Genomic DNA, 23,859 nt, shown 5'->3' with positions numbered 1-23,859 from the left:
GTTCTCTGGAGTCTCCCCTTTTAGTTGAGGACAAATATCAGTGCCTCTTTGGTTTCGTAGGTTCTGCCCATGATTGTGGGGACAGCTGTTTCCTCAACACAGCAGAATTTTATACTCAGAACTGGCAGGGGTTCTCTTCTGTTTCAGGTGTTTAAAAAGCTCAAACATAATTTGCTGCTTGGAGGATCGTGTGGAAGAACAATGATACTATATTGTCAAGTACCTCCTGCTGCTAGGAATTTCATGACATTGAGAATTAGTGGGGGATTTGCATGTTGGCTTCTGCTCGGGTCCTCAGCTCCACCACACGGGTTGCGTATCTCACCCTCTCTGAGGCCGTGGGAAAGGGTTTCAGTTATCTGTCTTGCCTACTTCACAGGCTTATCCCACGGCAAGCACACTGCTGAGTGTCTCCTCTAATTCTCAGCACAGGTATGCCCGGGGGGATTTGTGTTTGTCCACATACAGGTGACGGAGCTGTGGTTAGATGTGCTTACGTCATCTGCCCAAGGTCTTCTAGCTGATAAAAGACTGAACCGGGATTCAAAACTAGGTCTGCAAGAGCCCTACCTAGGTCACTCTGTAACTATTGTCCTCGATCGCCTTATTCATCTGAGGAATGTGAAGACGCTTTACAAAGGGCTGTACATAGGAGGCTCCAAATATTTAGGGCCAGAAAATTCTAAAATTTGGCTTACGCCCCAGGGTCAGCTCTGGGTACTTTCAGTGAGGCACCCAGGTTTTCCTAGGCCTGCTTTGCTCTCAACATCTTTAATACCAAACTGCCTCCGACAGCCAGCCCCCTTTCCAACACCCCTAAAGTGAGGAGCAACAACGACAATAAAACACCTCCTTCCGGAGCATTAAGTGTGCAGGCTTCTCCTTGAATTGCAATACTTGCCTAGAAAACAAATTTCACTAGGAAGACAAAAAGATTAAAATGCAAATTAGATACCCTGGTTACTCTTCTTTTCCTACGTCATACATATTAGAGGGAGAGTGGCACTCTTCCGTTCCTTAGGTGTTTGCCAAACTGTCCTATGGAGAGAGACTGGGGCAGGGGACGAGGAAATCTGTAGGTACAGGCCTATGGGAAAAGCGGGTAGAAGTTTTTTCTCTTCCTGCTTTTCATCTTTCTTTGTGTCAGAGAAAATGCTTCAAGGTCTTAGAAAAAAAATATATATATATAGACAGTGAGAAGGTCCAAGATGGACTGGTTTACTCATTCATTTAAAAAGTGCCCATCATGTGGGAGGCATTGAGATGACAACTTGGGAGTGAAAGCAGAGTCCTTGCCGCCGTGACCTCTGGTGGAGCAAGCAGGGAGGGACTGCACGCAGCACATCATTTCTGATGGTACCTGCTCCAGGGAAAGGACGTGTGTCCCTGCACCCCATTACGCTAGAACGGGAGCCGTGCAGGGATGGCAGGGCGGCTTTGCAGGGGACAAGCAGCCGGAGATGGCGAGACAGGACGACTGTGGCCGGCGGGTCCAGGGAAGGGACAGTGTGGCAGGGTCTGTGCAGCTGGGGGAGGGGGCAGAGGGGCTTTGACTGGAGTGTAGATGGGAAGGAGGAGAGGTTATTATGATTGAGTGAGGGGGTGGGGTGGGCAAGGCCAGGTAGGATAGGGTCTTGGGGACAACTTAAGTGTTTTGACCCTTTTTTATCAAGAACAATTGGAAATTGTCAGTGATTGTGGAGCGAGGGCCTGACCTGATCAGATTTCTATTCTGAAAGGGGTTTAGCTGTCACTCAGACAGGTTCTGAGACATGTAGGTTGGGAAGCAGATGCCACTCACAGGCGAAGATGAGTCTGATGAGGAGTTAATAGGAGCCAGAGAAGATGACGGGCTATGCAGTGTGTGAGCAGACACCCTGCCCCCAACCCCGGGAGGGAGCTGGGGTAAGAACTTGGCACTCAAGGCTGAGGGGATATCCTTAGGGACCCCAGTGTGGACAGCCCCCCAAATGCAGCCAGTGCCTCCCCCCACCCCCTCCTGCAAGAGAATTTGGGAGAGAACAGAGCAGTTCTGAGTGTGGCTGAGAGAATGGTAGAGATGCTCATTCAGAGATAAGCTCCTTTGTGTTTCTCTGTTAGGTGAAATTTGTAGGCTGGGAACTCATTAATCAGTTGCCTGACTATCCTTGCCCTAAAGGGGACCTTGAATAAAACTGTATCTGCTCACTTGTAGATTTTATTTCCAGAGAATTACTCACTATTTTTACAGAAATGGCCTTCAGAGTGGACCACACTGAAAAACAGGAGATTAAAAAAAAATAGAACACAAAACATCCAGGATGCAAAGCATTCAAAAAATAATAAGACCTTGAAGATAGATTTAAAATCCTTGAGCAAGATCCTTCCCCTTCATATCCTCTTTAAACAAATGGAGTTGGAGGTGAGCCTTTCTCACCCCTACTGTGTGTGTGCACTCGCGTGCACGCACGCACACACACACACACACATACACACACACACACACACACACACACACACACACTGCATACACTGCCACAAGGCTCTTACACCAGCTTTTAAGTCTGTCATTTCACTATAACAACTGATAACAAAATCTCACCACTAAAATGTACGTTTTGCTTGTAAACTTGACATTGAAACCATAGTGGTTTTCAAATATACTTGTGATATTCTAATTCATAGCATTCTGTTCCCATTCGTAGGTAGCAGTGAAGGAGCAACCCATCAAATGATTTTCAGACATAAGGAGACACTTCCACTAGCTTGCCCTTGAGACCACAGTTTAGCTGCTGTCTACTCAGATACCGACAGTTCCCTAAAAGCAGGTTTTGGGTTTCTGCCTTCATAAAGGAGAGACTCAGAAACCAGATACTAAGATCAGACCACTTCTCTGAAAGAAAAGAAAAGAGTATGCTGAATTGTCTGTTTGGACCCTTATTCATCTCCAGGTGCTCTAGCATAGCAACCAAAGTTTGGGGGTTGATGTGACTTGCACTTTCTGTAAAGGATGAAAAGCAGTATTAGAGCCCAGACCCTTAGGTGATTTAATTAGAAGTGAGTATGGCCCTAGCCAGATTGGCTCAATGGATAGAGCGTCAGCCTGTGGACTGGAGGGTCCCGGGTTTGATTCTGGTCAAGGGCATATATATGCCCAGGTTTCGGGCTCAATCCCCAGTAGGGGGTGTGCAGGAGGCAACCGATCAATGATTCTCTCTCATCATTGATGTTTCTCTCTCTCTCTTCCTCTTCCTTCCTCTCTGAAATAAATACAATTTTTTTTTTTTTAAAAAAAGAAGTGAGTATGAAACCATGGTGAGTAGGCAAGGTGGAGAAGCCTGCCCACCCCAGATAGATGCCCTTGCCTGGCCTGGAGGAACACCCTGGGGTAGCCTGGCTCTCATCTGTAGAGAGCCACACTGCCAATCCCTGAAAGGGAGTTGGGCTCACACTTAGAGTAAGGAAGCCCACTGTAAGCAGGATGAGAAATGTGTTCCTGAAATGCAAACTAGAATTTTGAGTTGAATATGAGAAAAAAGGAATAATCCCAAACCAGTAACTGTTTCCCGTTTGTATATTCCCTTCCACTATACATGCAGGAAGCATGCCAATATTATTTTTGCGAGAGATAAAGTATTGCCTATACCGGGTAAAAAGAGATGACGAATTAATTGTGCTCATTTTGTTAATTCAAGAGGACAGCCATAACCAGAGACTAACACAATTACCATGTAGTTCTGTGTAACGGTAATAGAATTTTGTGGTAGTTTGTAAGATAAAATTTTACACAAGATATATTTTTAAATCCTGGGCCTTAAAAGTCATTTACGCGGTTGTGTTTTTATAAACAGGATGCTGCATGAAAAGCTTAACATAAATTACAGAAGAGGAAAACATTTCTAGTCTTGAGAGTTGTACATTATGAAGTTGATGACACACTTCATTTTGTATGACTGCAAGTGATATTTGCAATCATTCACTTATCCAGCTCACTAGAGGTAGTGTTCTGGGAAAAACAGATGGAATCCTGAGTTAGGAGACACGGGGTCCTGTTGACCACTAGGAGTCAGCCATTTGATCTCTAAAAAAATGGAGGTTATGGTGGCTACATATCACTGGTTTGAATGTAAGAATGAAATGAAATAATATACATAAAATTGTTATGTAAAGTATTATGTCTGATATATTTTTTCTATCATTATTTATCGTTAGGTTCCTATTTTCCATTGTGTCAAAACTTCCAAAATCAATCATGTGTTTAAGACTCCTTGTCTATTCTCTTAACAGTCCTTTATTTATACTAATACTTTATATCTAATAATTATTCTCTTTTCCTTGCTCTTCTTCTTTTTCATGGATCATACATCAGGGATCTCCCTGGTGAGAATGTAAGAGCAGCCTTTGAAACTCTCCTCTATCTGAAAGGCTTTGCCTGAACAGCCCTTATCAGTTCTGCATTATTGCATTTTCTGGGGATGTACTGCCCAGTTCTGCAGTGGGCACATTGCTTTGAGGGGCTGTAGGGGGAAGGTGTGATGAAAGTGGATGGCTGCTCATCTAGTGTGGCCATTCTGTGCTTTAATCTGCTCAAAATAAGCTCAAATATTGTATTATTTAAAGGTGTGCCATCAGAGTACGCATCATATTAGAGTCTGCTGTACTTTTAAGTCGGGAGATCCAGTCGTCTCTGTGCAGAGATTTTGCTAGAGAAACAGGGAGAAGACTCCCTAGGGTCTCTGTTGTCCTAACTCCTGTTTCAGCAAAAGCATCCCACAGGGACTGTGTGCTGTGTTTTCAGCGGTAGAACTGATTGTCCCGTTTTTCATCTTGTTAGTCTAGTTGGCCTTAGGAAAATACCTCCAATCTCTCTCTATTATTTTTCTTTGTAACTTTATCAAAGCGCAGTTCCATTATTCTGACTCTCCCATTATTTTATAAAGAAAATAGCTAACTCCCGGTATGTTCAAAAGCTGAATATTATAGTCATCACTGGGAATTTCCTCTTTCATTTACAATGGCGGGGAATAGAATGATCTAATTGGTCCAGTGACCTGGTTAGCAGAATGGGTGAGCTATAAGCCATCGATTTTCAGGTAAATTTGAATTCAGTCTATCTTGATTAGTATTAAAACTAGACTGGGATTTCTTTTAGTGATTGAGAAAGTGCTTCACGAATCTATAATGTGTTCACCCATTCAACAAATACTTACTGAGGCTTTACTAACTGCCAGTCCCTGCTGTGTTTGCGGAGACTTGAGATGTCAGTGAATTAAGCAGCAAGGTCTTTGCCCGGGAGGTTATTAAGGAACCATCAGCCTATTGAGGAACACCATGGATTTAAGAGGTTTTTAAGGACAGAGTGAGTAAATACTTAACCTAGTCATTTGTTGGCAAAAGTAAACTCTTGATTTTACTTTTTCATCTTCACAGTAAAAACTGAGTGTTAATAATGTTCTATTTATGGGAACTTTCTGGTTTACTTGGGGTTAAAGGTGCTTGGCATTGGTCTGATTGCATAGCCCTACTTTTAACTAGAGTAAACATTAACTTAGTGACCAGAATGAACTATTTTTTCAAACCAGTTTTAAAAGTGTAATTAGAATAAATCCTCATACTGCACAGAGTTTCTATGGGGAATATCATTTATAACCATTTAATATTGATATTGCCAGCTATCAATGTTGCTAGAAGCATCTTTTGATAACCTGTTTATGTCAATTCGATTTGCCATACTTCTAAGTTTAAGGTAAATATATATATATATATATATATATATATATATATATATATATATACACACACACACACACACACACACACATACATATAGACACACACACACACACACACACACACACACATATCCATCCTTTGGCCAATATGGATGGGCTCTACTCGCAGATTTAGTTGGGTCTGCACTGATTAGAGGGGCTATTCTGACCGGTGTCTGGAGGATATCCACTAGCCCCTGATGCCATTGGCTTTCAAGTTTTCTCTTTATTTTTTGGAGTTTTTGCATAAATATTATGTGGAAGTTTTTAATTTATTATTAAATTAATTGGTTAATAACATTATATAAATTTCAGGTCTACAACTTTATCCTATGACATCTGTGCGTGCTCACCATCCTAAGTTTAATCTCCTTCCATCACCATATATTGGACCCCCTTTCCCCTCTTCATCCTCTCTCTTCCCCTCTGGTAACCACCATCCTGTTGCCTGTATCTATGAGTTTGGTTTTTTGTTTATTGTTTTGTTTTATATCCCACATGTGAATGAAATGATACATTTCCTGTCCTTTTCCATCCGACTTATTTCACTTAGTGTAATTTTCAAGATCCATCCATGTTGTCACAGGTGGCAATATTTCATTTTTTTATGGCTGAGTAGTATTCTAATATATATATATCATATCGTCTTTATCTAATCATCCATCGAAGGACACTTAGGTTATTTCCATGTCTTGGCTATTGCGAATAATGCCCATGTTCATTGCAGCAATATAGTTTTTATCTTTAAATAAAGCAAATATGAAGCAGATAAGATTGCTTTAACTCTGCCCATAGAGTTTCAGCAGTTGCAGAAGTCTCTGTAATGTGGCAGATGGGAGGTGACTGCAGTGGCCTGCTTGCATGAAGGCAGACATATGTTCTCTGGGACACCCTGCTGAAGGAGCAAGCTGTAGACATGGGGGGGACATGGGGTTCCATCTCTGCTTTTCTACCTATTATGTCACTCTGCCTTTTTGGTAAAGGGAAAATACCTGTTTGACACCTTTATGGGGTTGATATGAAGGTCCAATGACGTACTGGACTTGAAAGTACTTTGTAAGCAAAAATGATATAGGTAGATGGGTAGTTTGCCTCCCTTTCTTGTGTTCTAAATAGGAACAACTGAAGAGCATATTCCCTGGAATACAGCTTCCTGTGGGAGCTTCAGAGGTGGCATAGCACCTTCTCCAAGAAGCCTCTTCATCCCTCCTCTGGGGATGCTCAGAGAGGCAGTGGTACTCCCGAGGCTGTCTCCCTTTGGTATTGGTGTCATAAATGATCACTTGTGAGCCACTAATCTGGCTGCTTTTTAATACAGGAAACCTCTTTTCTATTACACGATTTTCAGCCTATTTCATTGTACTTGGTGTATTGCAGGGATTTGTAACACATGTACATGTACCTGAATGAACCTGCTCTACACAAGTCCTGATTAAGTTCATCATATTATCTGAACACTTTAAAATAATGGCAGTTCTTCTTTCACCTTGAAAATTAGTATTTTTATAAATGGGGTTCTTAGCATGTGTGAATAGTTTCAGAATTTACAATATGTTTTAGACATATGGATGCCCTTGAATAGAAATATCGATCTCTGGTCTGGTTGTTAAGCTAATCAATTATTTAAGCTAAAACTCTTCTACCCAAGAACCAGCTTTGGTAACTAAAACCAAAACCTAAAACTTCAAAGAAAGGATGCCAACTCTGACTGCCACCAGTAGATGGTGCTAATGGTCACAGTGGTCCCTTTAGTCTCTGGCACCACAACACCACATCCTTTCCATTGTCTAGTTCATGTGTCTGTGCTTACTTTTGAGTTATTTTAAGAATATTAATAGCCCATCATACCTGATAGGTGTAAAAGCAATGAGTATACTGAAAGTGCTAGTAAGAAAAGGAACATGAAACAAAAGAGAAAAATAAGATAATAAGGAAAACCAAGAAGTAAGAAAACAATGTTGAAGGGATAATTCCAAGGGACAAAGAATAACTCATCCAATAGGTTTAAAGTGTTGTACCCATGCAGATGGCTGAAACTGCCAAGTGATGGGAAGAACTGAAATGGACAACACCTTGGAAAAATGGGTTAGAAGAGCAGTGCCAGATGCCTATTAGCCTGATGCTAATTCAGGAAACAGCTAACAGTTTGCTCAGCAATGGAAAGGCTGAGCATGGTGGAGGTGTGGCTGACCAAACCTCGGTCCGAAGTTCTACTAGTTGCACAGGCCCAGATCCTTCTGAACCAAATGATGGAGAGGCTCTGAGTGCAGCTAGTGTGGTCAGAGCATTATTACGGTTCTTGAGGAAGATTTTCAACATAAAAGAAACTGATCCTTTTTGCAAAATGGTGATGTCCCACAAGCCCTATGTCACTGAGAAAAGGGAGGGTGAGCGTGTTTCTAAAGCTCACATTCCTTATAATGGAGACGTATCCAGGGACTGCAAGAATGAGCCCTCCAAAGCTATCCTGGACTTGTGAACAGACGGACTTACACAAAACCTGGCAGAACAGTTCTAACCTGTTCACAAATAGAGGAACTGAATACTGTACTCTTCTGTTTTAGATACAGAGCAGCTATGTATTTTTTATAACATTAAAATAAGAAAAAGTGAGACAGTATGTAAGTAGTCATTGTGAAACCTATAGGATTCATTACTTTGCCAAGTAATAAGCATAAGAAATCTCTAACCTGCAACTTATTTTCCTATCATAGTGGGAAAATGTTGGCATAGTGGAAAAAGCATAAACTCTGGCACCAGCCAGCTGTGTGAGCTTAGTAAGCTACTCAACTCCTCTGAGACTCACTTTCTTCATCTGAAGATTGGGCATGATGCTGCCCATCCGTCAGAGATGTTGCCAGAAGTAAAAGTAATACTACGTCACTAACACAGTGCCTGGTCATAGCAGGCCCCCAATGACCAGTAGCCACTAGTGGAATTAGCATCAATAGCACTGCCCATGATTCATAAAATCTCTCAGCCGAGAGCTGGACAAGTGTGCCACCAGCAATTGTACCAGCTTTACCAGCTAATACAGACTAAACTTGTCTCACAAATCGACCAGAAAGGCAATGGTTAAGAGCCAATAGAATGACTCTTTCTCCCTTAAAACATCCAGGATGGGGTTCTGGTTCAGAAGGGCTCAGTCACCCAGGGACTCAGGCTTTTGGTGGCTCTGCTGTCGTTAGTACTAGTGTGATTGCAACCTCGATTCCAGCCCAAAGGGTGCGTGTGCGAAGGAGGTTCTAGGACCCCAACAGAAGTGGAAAATACCAGTTACCACCTTCACTGTATTGAAGATACCTTACTCACATGGGCGCACCGGGTGGCTGCCTGTGCCTGAGCACACATGCCAGCTACTGCGAAAAAAGGGGCGAAATTGAGGTAGCCGTACAGGTGTATTACATAGCATAGTAAGTACCTAAAGTACGCTCTGTGCTCCATGCTGCTTCTTGGTAGCAACCTTTTGCTGAAAATTTGCAATTTCTGATCTATCCCGAAATTTAGCCATGAGTCCTCAGGCACAAGGCACAACGTCATGGTAATATGGGGGGTGGGTGGCTATATTGGGCTATACAGTCCCATCTTGGACTTGGCCCAGACTTTGCACTCAAGCCAGGGACTGGGTGACAGGGGCCTGTACCTGACCTGGTTTTAAGAGGCACCTGGTGCTATATGCCAGCTTAGTCACAATGCCAGAGAGGTTGGCATGTGGCTGGTAGGAATAACATCAGGGAATCCAGACAGTGGATCTGGGAACCCTACTAGCAGGAATTGCCTCTTGGGAAATCCATCTAGATTAGCAGAAACCCAGATACCGGGCTGGGTAACAGGGTCAGGAGAAAGGGAGGGAGGAATGTGATAAGGCAGGGAAAGTGGGCAGGGTGCCCAGGCACCAGACTGGTATTCCAGGCATGCCTCCAGTCTTAGATAGGGAGCAAGGCATATGCAGTTAAATGGCAGAGACTAAGCATTTCCCTAGTCTGACCTAAAGCAGGGCAAGAGTAGAGCAGGGATTAAGAGAGGAAGAGGAGAGTTTAGATTAAAAAGTAATGTTGAGCCAGGTCAGTGTGGCTCAGTGGTTGAGCATCAACTATGAACCAGGAGGTCACGGTTTGATTCCCAGTCAGGGCATGGGTTGTGGGCTCGATCCCCAGTGTGGGGCATGCAGGAGGCAGCCGATCAATGATTCTCATCATTGGTGTTTCTATCTCTCTTTTCCTCTCTGAAATCAATAAAAAAATATATACTAGTGGCCTGGTGCATGAATTCATGCACATTGAAAGGAAATTAATTAGAAGAAATATTTTAATATTGCTATTCACCCTTTTTCTATAATAGAAGTGTCAGCCAAATTCATGATCAACAATGACAGATCAAAATACACGCGTGTGATTGGCGCCATCAAGAGCTTTATATGTATTGTGCATGTGCGAGTCAACTTAGCCTTTAATTTATATAGATAGATAGATATAGATATAGATATAGATATAGATATAGATATAGATATATAGAATAAACTTGCTTAATTAGACCTGCTTTCTGATTTAGCTAAACTTTTCCCAGCCCACTGAAGCACCCCAACTTCTCTTTCAGGTAATTGTCAGTAACATAGCAGTAAATATCAACATGAAGCAAATTATTATTGTAGATCACACAGGGAGAACAAAGAGTAAAATATTTAATTGCAGCAGTGTTTGACTATATTCTGCGCAGTGAGAAAACCTGAAGTCATTTTCTTTTTTTTTTTTTTTTTTTTTTGCAAACATGAAAATGTCTTGTTTTTATTTATTTTGGATAAGATAGATTAATATTTCCAAAGGGGTGTGTATATCAAACACCATAGTAAATTTCCAACAAAACAACAATCAGCTAATAAAATAAGGTAATGTATGCAAAATGCCCATGACATGATAGAAACCTAAAATGAGAAATCACTCAACCATCTTTTTTTCCATTCTAGCTAAGAATTGTAGAATATAATTTGGGGAAAAGATTGTAAAGATACATTTTCCTCCTTATAAAGCAGCGGTTCTCAACCTGTGGGTCATGAACCCTTTGGCGGTCTAATGACCCTTTCACAGGGGTCGCCTAAGACCATCCTGCATATCAGACATTTACATTACGATTCATAACAGTAGCAACATTACAGTTATGAAGTAGAAACGAAAATAATTTTATGGTTGGGTCACAACATGAGGAACTGTATTTAAAGGGCCAGAAGGTTGAGAACCACTGTTTTTGTTTTTTTTTGTTGTTGTTTTTTTTTTATTGCTTAAAGCATTACAAAGGGTATTACATATGTGTCCTTTTTTCCCCCCCACCCTTGACAAGCCCCTGCCCTCCCTTACCCCCCAGTGTCTTATGTCCATTAGTTATGGTTATATGGATGCATACAAGTCCTTCAGTTGATCTCTTACTCCCCTCCCTCCTGTCCCCCAACCCTCCCTGTGAAGTCATTTTCAAGGTCCATCATTTCTTATTTCTTTTCAGTTGGGTCAAGTTTCTAAGCTTTCTAAATCTCCATTTTCTGGCTACTGCAAAGAAAATAGGATTCCACCGAGTCTCCTATCTACGTACTCCAGGACTTCTGTGAGGATCAAATGAGATGAGGCACGGGAAAACGCTTCACACACATTTGGTTACAGTGTAAAATGTTTCCGCCTGGCTATAAAGCAAGTTGTGTTCCTGGGCTAAAGAAACTCCAAGGAAGCTAGTTGCTAGGGAGAGGAAGCTGGGCATTGCTACATGTTGTCATTACCTGGATGGAAATTTAGTATATTGGGCTTTTATATATATAAAAATTTTGAAAAAGCAGTAATGTTGACATCTAGAAGTCATCCCAGGGACCCCAGTGCCCACTGGGAGCAAGCCACGCAAACCTGCTTGTCATGAGCTAACCACCAGCTCCTGGCTCTGGGTAACAACCGATTGCTAAGCCCCACTGAGCGGGGGCTGAGGCTGCACATCCCCACTGCCTCCGTCCGAATCGGCTCAGGAACTCAGGTGTTGGTGGGAACCTGGTGGGTCCAGCTGTGAGGGTGGGGGCGGCATTAGGGCACACTGAAAGGAGGGAAACATTAACAGATTCTTTTCTGAAACTGCATTGCAGCTCTAAACGGTATAAAAATATGTTTCATTTCATTTTTAGTCACCCTCCAGTTCCTCAAGAAATATTCAACAAATGTTGGCAGATTCTATCAATCGTATGAAGGCATATGGATTTCACCAGGTAAAGGGATTTACGTTCCATCTTCAGGGGGCTAAATGCATCGCCATTTCCACTAATGTTTCACAAATTGCTATATTAGTCTCATGCAGGAATGAATTTAAGCAGAGTAGGTGAAATCTGTCTTTAAAAGTGTGTGAGCCTCGCTATTCATCTTTGCTGTTTTATCTGGAGTTGAAGGTGTCTTGAGTGTCATGGAAAGAACAGATGCCAAGACAGAGCCGCTAGACTCCTGACGAAGGTCTAACACGAGGTGATAGCCTGGGCTGCTGCAAACACTGTGGGAAGACTGACTTCAGCGAGAGATAAATGAGGCACAGACTTGGCAGAAATAGTGACTTCAGACTAAGTTCCTTATGTGTTCATTGTTTCTATGAGCCTGTCCCTTTACGGCGACCAGCCTCTTATGCCATCTGTGTCCACTGTGCCAGAGCCCCTCCGGGCACTCAGAGCTCTCCTTCTGGCCAGATGTGATCCTACAGGCCGGGCCCACTGCCTCATTGTGCTAGACTGGAACTGCATCATCCGCTGCTCACAATCAATGAGCATAGGCCGGTGCTTGCAAACTGTGGTAGGATTTGACCCGCAGAGAGTCTGGAAAAGCAGGGTCAGATATGAGGCTGTAGGGAGAAGGTTCCGAGTGACCACAGGCCTGAGATGGGGGCTGTGGTGGAGGCAGGCCCCTGGGCTGTGTTCCAGTGGACAGTGAGATCGATTCCCTGGTTTCTTGGTAGGGATATACATGAACTTGGATAATTTGCACAACCGAGACTTCAAGAAATCATGGTGAAGTTTTGGAGCTATAGTCTTCTAGGTATAATACGTACCTCTTTCTAAAACAGCAGCAATAGAGTATCTAAAGGAAATTTTCAGTAACGCTGCCTGGGGTACATTAAATCATTTTAAATGAGCACAGGTGAGAAAGACAAAGGAGTTGTGTCCATTCTCCACCATTTGTTGAGTTTTCCCCAAATGCTAGGCACTGTTAAGGGCATTGGAGACACAGTGAGCAAAACAGATAAAAGCCCTGCCTCGGGAAGCTTGTATTCCAGTAGGGGGATACAGACAACAAACATTTCTATGAAGTCAGCTGGTCATCAGTGGTGTGGAGGAAAACAAGGCAGGATAAGGGAGCAGAGGAATGCTCAGAGGGTGGGAATTGGTTTCTTAGACACATGACCAGAGAAAGCCACTCTGAGAAGGGGATGTTGGAGTAGAGACCTGAAGAAATTAAGGGAGGGAGCTATGTGGATGGGTGGGGGGAAAGTATGTTCCCAGCAGAGGGAACAGCAAGTATGAAGGCACAGAGGCTCACTTGACATGGTCAAGGAATGGCAGAGAGCTCAGTAGGTGAGAAGAGAGATAAGGGCTGAGAATCACAGAGACCCCTCATATAAGGAATTTGGTGTCTGGGTATTATTTTAAGCCCTGATGATAGATGAGATCATCTGGAAAGTGAGTTTAGATGGAAAAGAGAAGTGGTCTGAGGTTGGAGGCCCATCGGTGTTTAGACTGCGCCTGAGGTTTCCTGTCTCTAAAATAAGGATGGTGGACTGGATCAGTGGTGCCCAAACACTTTTAGGTCTGAGACAGCCAGGCTCTCACAGTGCTCACATCTTCTCACGAGAATGCCCAGGACGTGTGCCATTTCATTCCTTCTCTCACTTAACAAGTTACATCAGAATTCAAGAGAAGGACTGAGCAGGTCACGTACCAAGCTTCTCTGTAGAACAAAGGTAATAAAACAGGGCCTCCCTACTGCAGGGGTCGGGAGAGGGTCTTATGAGGAACCGGCCCGCAGGCCAGGACGAGAGGCCTCCTGAAGGAGATGCCTTAGTAGCTGGATCTGGCCCTCTCTGTCTCCGCACCTTGGCCAGGCGCCCGGCCCAGCGTCCAGCCTCAGCAGGGCTGCCTCTGCACTCCTCACCTTTACCCTGACTCCCACATGCCTGCCTCACAGCCCCATCCTGGACCTTCACCCTGACTCCCCCAGGCCTGCCTCACAGCCCCCATCCTGGGCCTTCACCCTGACTCCCCCATGCCTGGCTCACAGCCCCCATCCTGGGCCTTCACTCTGACTCCCCCATGCCTGGCTCACAGCCCCCATCCTGGGCCTTCACCCTGACTCCCCCAGGCCTGCCTCACAGCCCCCATCCTGGTCCTACATGCTCCCAATAAAATACTTCTAAAGAGGAAATGATAGTTGTCTAAATAGAGGAAGTAAAGATCAACCTGTAAAGATTTGCTAAAAGTTTTCTGAAGGAATTCTTAGAGACACTCCGGACAAGTTAAGTTTTCTAGCTGCTTTGAGTAAGTACAGTGGTCAGAGCCAGATCTCATCTGCCATCACTCTGTGAAACGCATTAATTTTGTCTCCTTTCCCACGGTGCCCATACATAATTACACTGTAGATTAAAAAGGAATATGATTTACTAAATATAGCACGATCAAACATTTTAGTATCATCTGCATTATTAACAATATTTTCCCTTAGGTAGACTCATTTTGTAAATTTTTTGCTTCTTCTAAGCAATAATATTTATGATGTCATAGTCTAATGTTATAACTACATTTTTTCTAGTAATTTTAAATAATTTATTTATTTTTTTAAAAAATATTTTTATTGATTTCAGACAAGAAGGAAGAAGGAGAGAAAGAAACATCAATGATGAGAGAGAATCATTGATTGGCTGCCTCCTGCACGCCCCTTACTAGGGATTGAGCCTGCAACCCGGTCATGAACCCTTGACAAGAATCAAACCTGGGACACTTCTGTTCGCAGGCTGATGCTCTATCCTCTGAGCCAAACTGGCTAGGGCTATTTTTAAATAATTAAAAAATATACATGTGGAGCCCTAGCCAGTTTGACTCAGTGGATAGAGCGTCGGCCTGGGGACTGAAGGGCCCCAGGTTCAATTCTTGTTAAGAGCACATGCCCAGGTTGTGGGCTCAATCCCCAGTAAGGGGCGTGCAGGAGGCAGCCAATCAATGATTATCTCTCATCATTGATGTGTGTTTTTTTTTCTCTCTCTCTCTCTCTCACTTTCTCTCTCCTCCTCCCTCTCTGAAATCAATAAAAATATATTAAAAAATAAATAAAATTTTAAAAAATAAAAATATACACGTGGAATACAAAGCTCCACTTTTTAAAAATTTTATTTTTCAATTACAGTTTACATTCAATATTATATTGGTTTAGTTTGAGGTGAACAGCATAAGAGTTAGACAATCATAGACTTTACAAAGTGTTCCCCCAATATTTCAAGTACCCACTTGGCACCACAGATAGTAATTACAATATTATTCACTATAAAGCTCCATTTTATGTTTCAGGACATGTTTTCTTTTTTCTTTTTAAGCTTAGCAGCACCTTAGACATTGCTAGCAGCACCTTATTTGTGTTGCAGGCTTGTAAACAGCTTCAGTAAGGGGATCTCAAAGTTATGCAGTCATTTTAAATACCAAAAGCTGTTCTCTGGCTTTTATAATATTGGTAAACCAAGGGAACTTAGCTCTAGGCAGGAAAAGAGTATAAGAAAAAAATGAAAACAGTAAATAAACAAAAGTTTAGTTCTATTTGAGGTGAAGTACAATTTATGAATTATCACCTTTCACATCAACTGTGGTTTATGACTTCTCACAATAATTAAAAACAGGTTTCACAACATCAAGGTTTCGGTTTTAATTCTAGTGAAATAATTTCATAGCAAGAAAGCCTTTACCTTTCTATAGGAAAACACAAAGGAAAACACCGCTGTCATTTTTGCGATGGAGAATGAAACAGCCTCCCTGCCCCTCTCAGTTCGTTTCCTTCTTTAGCGAACCACGGCTTGTCTTTAGTGCACCAACTTGTAAATTCAGTTTTCTTATGAGTCCTCAGGGGCTGGATCCAAATGAACAAAGTACAGTTTAGGCCTCAGTGATTTGATGTGTTAGTCTCTCTTTAGTTAAAAACTAATTCCCTTGAGTGTTCCTAATGCTACAGACCTGTACACTTAAAAGTGGTAAGATGGTAAACTTTATGTGACATATATTTTACCACAAAAAAACCCGAATTCCTTTTTAAGGGAAGACTTGTGTTTCTTTCTTATATTTTCCATGTTTCTTATTTTATATTTCCCATTCTCAAAGAGGATGCTTTTTAAAAAATATCTTTGACTCATTTTTTTTAGAACAAAAAAAATCCCCTTTGAGTCACCTAAACCATGTGCAAGCACCATGTTTTCAGACACAAGGTTCGAGGGCCCGTGGAGAACAGCTGAGATGGCTGTAGGAAGGTGCCATTATTCGGTGGAGCCATCAGCAATCGTAATGTTTAACCTGCGGCCATAAAATGCTATTTACACTCTACTTCAGGGGACTCCATTTAAAGCAGATAAGTGCTATGTCTCAGAAAAAGGAATATTTATGGAATTCTTACTATCTGTTACACACTGTGCTAGGCACTTTTAAAAAAATTATTTAACCCTCACTAAAACCCTATGAAATATTCTGAATTTTCTAATTTGTCCCTGGGGAAACCAGCCTGAGAGAGGTTTGGTACCCAGCAGTGGAGATGTGCAATCGGATGGCGGGAGCCGGCTCCAGGTGCGGCGGGCACCTGCTCTCCCCGCAGCGCTCCGTGGCCTCCTGGGGCCAGGGGCGGTAGATAGGAGTCAGGGGCCTAGAGCCCTCCTCCTGGAGGGAAACTGCCACACTCACTCACTAGTGTTTGTTTCTGGTTTTTTTTTTTTTAATCAGAAGAAAGAACCCACAAAGAAAACACAAGATGAAGAAATAAAACAAGTAGATGAAGAAAGGACCAAGCAGATTTATAAGAGCTGGAAGGAAGATTCGGAGTGGCAGGCATCTTGTGAGTACCCAGAGGCCTCTCGAAGCCGATTGGTTCACGAAGTGAAATGACCAATCTGCAAAGCACTGAAAGAGGTCACTGAGAGACGTTTTAACATTATTACTGAAAGGCTGACGAGCCATTGTCGAATGGCAAAAAGGTGCTCGATTCATCTTTGGGCCATCAAAATGATGGCCTGTCTGCCTGATAGGATGCTATATAGCTATGAAAAAAAAAAAAAAAAAAACAGGTTTCCAAAAGGCGTTTTATGACCTTGGAATATGTTTATATTTTTTTAGCTTGGAGAAGAAAAAAGCATTATAGAATAGTATGCAAGATATCTCTATTTTCAGATGTCTAAGTATCTAAAGGAAAAGAACTGGAAGGCTATTTAATGTGTTAACATTTGAGAGGTGGGCTCCAAGATTATTTATTTGAATTATTCTTGTTGTTATTCTGTGATTTTTCTAAATTTTCCACAGTGAATACATCTTAACTTTGTAATCAGAAGGGCACAGGAGAAACAGGCTGGATATCTTAGCATCCTTCCCAAGCCCATGACTGACCCCGACACATTTTTGAATTAGCACGGCCAGAGGTACCCCCCCCCCCCGCCCCAGGAAGAAGTCAGAGCAGGTGAGGGCAGAGCGGAGGTGCGGAGGATGCCTGGCGAATTCAGGTTTGAAATGGGACTAGGGTTTCCACTGGACTCACACAGAAGCCTGAACTGCCAGAGCAGCCCTGCGGCAGCTGGAGGAAGAGGGTGGCAGTGTTTGCAAGATGCTGAGAATCCTGAATCGATCTTCAGTTCCATTACAAGGAACACCCTTCAAAGGACAATTTTTGTGAAATGAAAACATTTGCAAGAGCCAATCACTTGTGTGCGGTGAAATCCTAGCCTAATGGAACATCTTTGGCATCTCTTTGAAGTCAAACATAACAGGATTTGACTACTGATGCCTGAAATGTAAATATACTCAAGAAAAATTATTGTTATATCCTGCATTACAGTCCTGTAATACTATGTTGCTAAACAAAAGCGAAGTAAAACAATAAACCCTCTATTTACAGAGCAATAGGGAGAGGCAGCCTTGGGGTGCTGTTATGTGTACCAACCCACTTTATGATGGTTTGTGGTCAGAATCACTTTACTTTATGGGCTGACAGGCTGACAGGCTCAGCTCACTGTGGACTCCGCCTGTGGCTGGTGGTGAACCGCCCTGCCCGACCACCCCCAGCACAGCCTGAGCCACTGACGACTTCCTGACAGCTTGATTTTTGCTCAGGACTCAGAGCACGTGTGACGTCTCGAACTCTTATTTGTGTGAAGGGTTTATCGCCTCTTATTATTCAAAGACCCTATGCCAACTGGAATCCTCACTCGGGCTGTGACTCATCACTTAGGCTTGCCACCTGCAGGAAATTCTCCAACCAAGGGTTCCACATTTCTGTCTTGTCCTTTCCTCCTCCTCTTCCTTTTCTCTCTCAGAAAGTCCCCGAACTCCCACATAAAGAGGAATTCTGCACTGAGCATCAGGCAGTGGTGAATGCGCAAGCCCTGATTGTCTGGATAATAGGCGGTGATCGTGATTGCTCATTGTTACCCGCAGAAGCCAGAATCTGCTCTCCAGCTGTGGTGCTGATTCTTCTAACCTTCTCCGGGGGCTGGCGAGGGCCTTTCTCAGACCTTTTGTCTTTCTAGTGCGAAAATCCAAAGCAGCTGATGAGAAGAGACGCTCCTTGGCTAAGCAAGCCCGGGAAGACTACAAGAGGTTATCCCAGAACGGAAGGAGCAGTGAGGGCCTGCAGAGCCCCCCCAGTGTTCCTCTGAAACCAAAGAGACCCCCCCTTCCGCCCAAGCCGAAATTCCTGAACCCAGCGGAATACCCTCCCAAGCCTTTCAGGTGAGAAGCCACGCTGATGGCTTTAAGGATAAGGGTTGAAATGAGCTGAGTAACTCAGTTCAGCCTCTCCTCTCCTCTAAGCCTGTCTTCCGGAGATGCCTGGTCCGGCACTCCTCCCCTTATCTCTAAAACATCCACAGTTGTCATAACTAACATACCCAGTAACTTGGTGAAGATGCACCTTGAATTCGCTAACTTCCTGTGCCACCAGCCCATCCCCACCTGGTGGCAGGGAGTGAGCCAGTGAAGGGACAGGAGGAGACAACTACGGTTCCATCGATTGCCAATATCGCTCTTAGTAGCAAAAGAACATCAGAGTTGGGACCTAAGGGCTTGCTGACTTGCATGTTGTCAGTAGAGCCATTTTCATTGCTCAGGATTCAAGTTTGGTGGTAATTCTCACTCTGGGGTACGTAGGCAGCCTTACATGTTGAGAATTTGGAAACGTTCCTTTTTTGAATGAACTCTGTGATTGCTGACGATGGTACTTTTAACTCCTGGGTTTAGGCAAAACAATTCCTTTAAAAAAAAGTACCATAAAATCACAGCAGAAACCGATAATAAAATTATTTTCCCGTGGTCACTGATGTATGTTTGTTTCATATCTAATATATAGAAAGATGCCATGCAAAATAACCAGGAGAAACCAAATATTGACTGAATGAAACAGGACTTTCTATAAAGCCTTGCCTTCGGAAATAAAAACTGAAAAATGCTCCTCTGTTGTGAGGGTGGAAAAACAAAAAAACAAAGTTTCCCTTCGCTCGGAGTCAGTAGTTTTCGGCAAGGTTTTTCCCTGGTAAGGTATGACCTCAGGGGTAACACGAGGTGGACCTTTTCCTATATAATTATTTCTGCTCACTCAATGGGAAAGGGCCATTTTGGGACTAAATGACCATCTTCTACAAAGTGACAGTTTGGGGAACGACTTTTTTCTTATGGGCAACAAAGCCAGGAAGGTAATCAGGAAGCAGGTCTCCCGGCAGTTTTGTGACCAAGTTACACAGACCTGAGCTCCTGCGGGGCCCGGGCCAGCGCCTGAGCTGGTCTGGGACCATTGGCCATGGACCCCGGCGGGAGGCGCAAGTACCCGCCTCTGTTCTCCAGGCTTTAACCAAGGTGGGAGAAAGAACTGTGTCCTCACCCGCAATATTTTTAGAGCACAGTGTGTGTGATTGACAGCCATGAAGGTGGCCTTTACTGAGGGCAATTCTTGTCTTAAGCTGTGCTCATTTAGCTCATTCTTTCCAACTTAAGACACTTGTATGAAACGCTTCCTGTACGGCAGCCAGACTGGATGGTTTTAGGGCTGGCGCTTTAAACAGTGGTGACCGAGGTCACCTAGGAGCCAGCCCAGGAAATCACGGAGACCGGCTCTCCTTGGAGTTTTCCCTTGATCTTCAAAGACTCCTCAAGGAAAATAAAACTAATTTGAAAGCTAGTAAGAGAATTTATGTATTTTCAAGTGACACAGTGTCTGCTTCCAGGGAAGTCAAATATTCTAGGCTCTTTTCTCCTAAATGTTCTGTATGTATGTAGATGCATATGTACATGCATGTAGGTCCATCTGATATATATGTCACATGTAACTCATGGTAGCATGTTACCATAAAAGTATAAAGAGCCATAACGTTAATTTACCATGAAAGGACATTCCAGTAGTTCATCCAAACTAGTTGTTGTTGTTTTTACATGGAAATCTGTTCAAATAGTGGGCTGTTGTGTGGCACTTGGAATATGTTTATTACATTGCAATGGTACTTTTGTAATGGAACTTCGGTTCTGCTATTACCCAATTGATTTCCAAAGGCTTCAACTTTCTCTTCACAATCTCAAAACACTCTTCTTCCTTTAACTTTGTATTTCTCAGGCTGTCTTTTAACAGAACTAAATCTCTTCAAAGTGTGTTTGAGGAGAAACCAAGTCAGGGAGGTGAGTGGATAGAGAAAAAAGAGAAAATCGAATAATGAAAATGTTAGGAAAGAAGCTTGTTTTATTGCATTTGATTTATTGTGTTTGCAAGAGCATGCTCTCTAAGAAAACAGTGCTGGGCTGCGTTTTACTTTTTAATGCTTATTTTCTCAAGTTTTAATCAGGAGTTAATGGAGCTTCTAATTCATACTAAAAATAAATTAAAATCCATGTGTTAACACAGCAGTAGTGCATACCCAAGACTAGCCCTGTAGAGCTAGAAGGACACGTGACAGACTTATTTTCTGCTCTTGAGCAGTGTGGCACGGTGTGCAGATGTCCAACCTCCCATTAGCTCAGCCCATGTGATTAAATCTTTAAATGTCTATAATTCCCCTCTCTCTCTCTTTCTCTCCTCCCCTCCCTGGAGCAAAAGTTTACAGTTGTTCATTGGAAAATAATACAGTTAATTAATAAATAAGAATATAAGAATATACTCTCTTTTGCATACTTACAACTGTAAACTTACTTTTGTCCCACTCTGTGTATATGTTTTTGAAGGCATTATTTTTAAAGTAGATAAGTCTAACTTGATAAATGGTTCTATAAATAACAGAAATCAGGCATTGACAAGGACAGCATCCAGCTCTGCCCAGGAGGACATCATCCGATGGTTTAAAGAGGAGCAGCTGCCCCTGCGAGCAGGCTACGAGAAGACCTCCGACACCATAGCCCCCTGGTTCCATGGTGAGTGCGGAAGGCCCTTCTGCGGCACCTCCTTTGAGGGTGGATAGAACTGCTGACCCGCCGGCAAGGCAAGAAGAGTACAGGCTTCCTTTAGTTTGGGCTGCCCAATAAGTCTTTGAAGTTATCTTCTCAAGGCAGTTTTTCAAAGGTTTCTCAGTGAGCGACATTCCCATGACTATTTAGAAAAAACAGGAAGCAGTGGTGGTCGCTGCACACACTGTGGGTTAATTCAACACCACAGATAAAACACCTCCAGGTGGGTGGAGAGAGCAGTGCCAGGGCTCTTGACTGTGATTCCCATCAAATGGCACCGCCTTCCGTCCACGGAGGGAGTCTGAGCTGGCCGTTGGGCATGGTGGGTAGGACATCGGTGGGGCACCAATAAAGTCAGCGATCCAATAACTAGTTGAGTGACTTTGAGAAAATTGTCTTCCTTCTCCGTAGCAAATCAGTTTATCTGGGCCTCATTTTCCTCTTCTGTTACATGAAGGAGTTGTGTTCTTTAACTTAAAAATTCTGTGCTTTTGATCTTTGTTTCCAGTCATACGTAGTGAAGGTTGCACAGTGGGTTCATTGGAACCTGAGCAGATATTGGCTAATAAACTATTTCTTTATTTGACCCTAGAAACTTGATTCATTCAAGTCCCTGTCTACACAGCTCACATTTCACTGACCTCTCAGTTTCTTGGACTTCAAAGAAAGGAAGTGTTGTTTTTGTTTCTTTTTGTTGTTGTTTCTGTTGGTTGTGTTTTGTTGTTGTTTTTTGCCTCGTTTGGCTTCTGAAGTCTGTGGTTAAGCTGGACCAAGTGGCTCTATCTACAATAAAAATACTTCAAACCAAAATAAAGTTCTCTCACAGAGCAAGTTTGTCCTGAAGGCAATCTTGGTTGGAATGATGTTAATGCCTCTCTCTTTTAAGTAGCATCATCTCACACATAAATATGTCTACAAAGTAAGCTCCCAAATATATAACAGGCAAACTCTTCCAAAAAGAACACAATTGTTTGTGGTAGGCTTTCTGCTGAAGTGCTGCTTTTGCAGTTAGGACGTTACAGCAGAGCTGGCTGTAACCTGGAAAACACTTGTTCTTGGCGATTCAGGCTTTCGGAAGTGTCCCTTCCCAAATGAGCTCCCCTCCCTCCCAGGACCAGGTCGTAAACCTCCTTCCTTCCCATTTTGCTTAAAGAAATTGGGAGAAAGATAGCATCAAAAGATAAATAAAACACGGGTCAGTTACCTATTTGTCCTGGCTATCACCACTTGTCTCAAATTGCATTTTTAATTTTCCTTTTTAAGATAAGAACTGAGGAAATCAGCCACTATGTAGTTTCTATGTCATTGGGAAGAAGATGCCCTTATCCCCAATGATAAGGGTGGTGGTTGAACAGCAGGGAGTGAGAAAATGAAAATGTCGGTTGATGTTATGAAAAATCCTGGTACTTTAACAGGCAGTTCTATTTAAAACTATTTGCTAAAACCTGGGACACAGTTGGACTAAAAATCCAGCTAGAACTTTGGTTTAAAAATAAGACTCTTGAGTTTTACATATAAAAACTTATTAGTTGCACAATATCATCTCATCTGCGAATAATGACAGTATTACTTCTTCTTTTCCAATTTGGATACCTTTTATTCTACTTGTCGGATTGCTATGGCTGGCACTTCCAATACTATGTCAAATAGGAGTGGTGAAAGTGGGCATCCCTGTCTTGTTCCTCTTCTTAGGGGATATGGTTTTAGCTTTTGCCCATTGAGTATGATGTTAAGATACCTAGGAATAAACTTAACTAAGGAGGTAAAAGACCTGTACTCAGAAAACTACAAGACATTGAAAAAAGAGATAGAGGTAGATATAAACAAGTGGAAGAATATACCATGTTCATGAATTGGTAGAATCAACATCCTTAAAATGTCCATACTACCCAAAGCAATCTATAGATTCAATGCAATCCCTATTAAAATACCAATGGCATATTTCACAGACCTAGAATTCTCCAAAAATGTATATGGAATGAAAAAAAACACACCAAATATCCAGGTAAATCTTGAGAAAAAAAAAAGGTAGAGGGATCACTATACCAGATATCAAACCATATTACAATGCCACTGTTCTCAAAATGGCCTGGTACTGGCACAAGAACAGATATGTAGACCAATGGAACAGAACAGAGAACCCAGAAATTGACCCAAGCGATTATGCTCAATTAATATTTGACAAAGGAGGCAAGAGCATGCAATGGAGTCAAGACAGTCTCTTCAATAAATGGCATTGGGAAAATTGGACAGATGCAAAAAAATGAAACTAGACCACCAACTTACACTATACACAAAAGTAAACTCAAATGGATAGAAGACTTAAATGTAAGACAGAAACCATAAAAATCTTAGAAGAACCCATAGGCAGCAAAATATCAGACATAACTCAAAGCAGTATGTTTACCGACACATCTCCTAGGACAATAGAAACTAAGGATAAAAACTTACTAG

At 42.5% G+C, this 23,859-nt stretch overlaps 1 protein-coding gene across 3 annotated transcripts in view; it reads left to right on the top strand.

Moving 5' to 3' along the window:
- The window catches only part of SH2D4A (SH2 domain containing 4A), a 49,919-nt gene that overhangs the window by 16,471 nt on the left and 9,589 nt on the right, over positions 1-23,859 (top strand). For all 3 annotated transcript variants that reach the window (XM_070408517.1, XM_070408516.1, XM_070408518.1), the window contains 4 exons: positions 11,902-11,982; positions 16,720-16,831; positions 18,513-18,714; positions 21,242-21,372. In XM_070408517.1, coding sequence (XP_070264618.1) covers positions 11,902-11,982; positions 16,720-16,831; positions 18,513-18,714; positions 21,242-21,372 — 526 coding nt within the window. The remainder of the gene's footprint in view (positions 1-11,901; positions 11,983-16,719; positions 16,832-18,512; positions 18,715-21,241; positions 21,373-23,859) is intronic.

This window comes from Myotis yumanensis, unplaced genomic scaffold (assembly GCF_028538775.1).
Source record: "Myotis yumanensis isolate MYYU_CA2020_CCGP unplaced genomic scaffold, mMyoYum1.0.hap1 SCAF_3, whole genome shotgun sequence".
NCBI classification, from domain to species: domain Eukaryota; kingdom Metazoa; phylum Chordata; class Mammalia; order Chiroptera; family Vespertilionidae; genus Myotis; species Myotis yumanensis.
The sequence above is the reverse complement of the archived record's forward strand: the minus strand, read 5'-3'. Positions and strand labels throughout refer to the sequence as shown.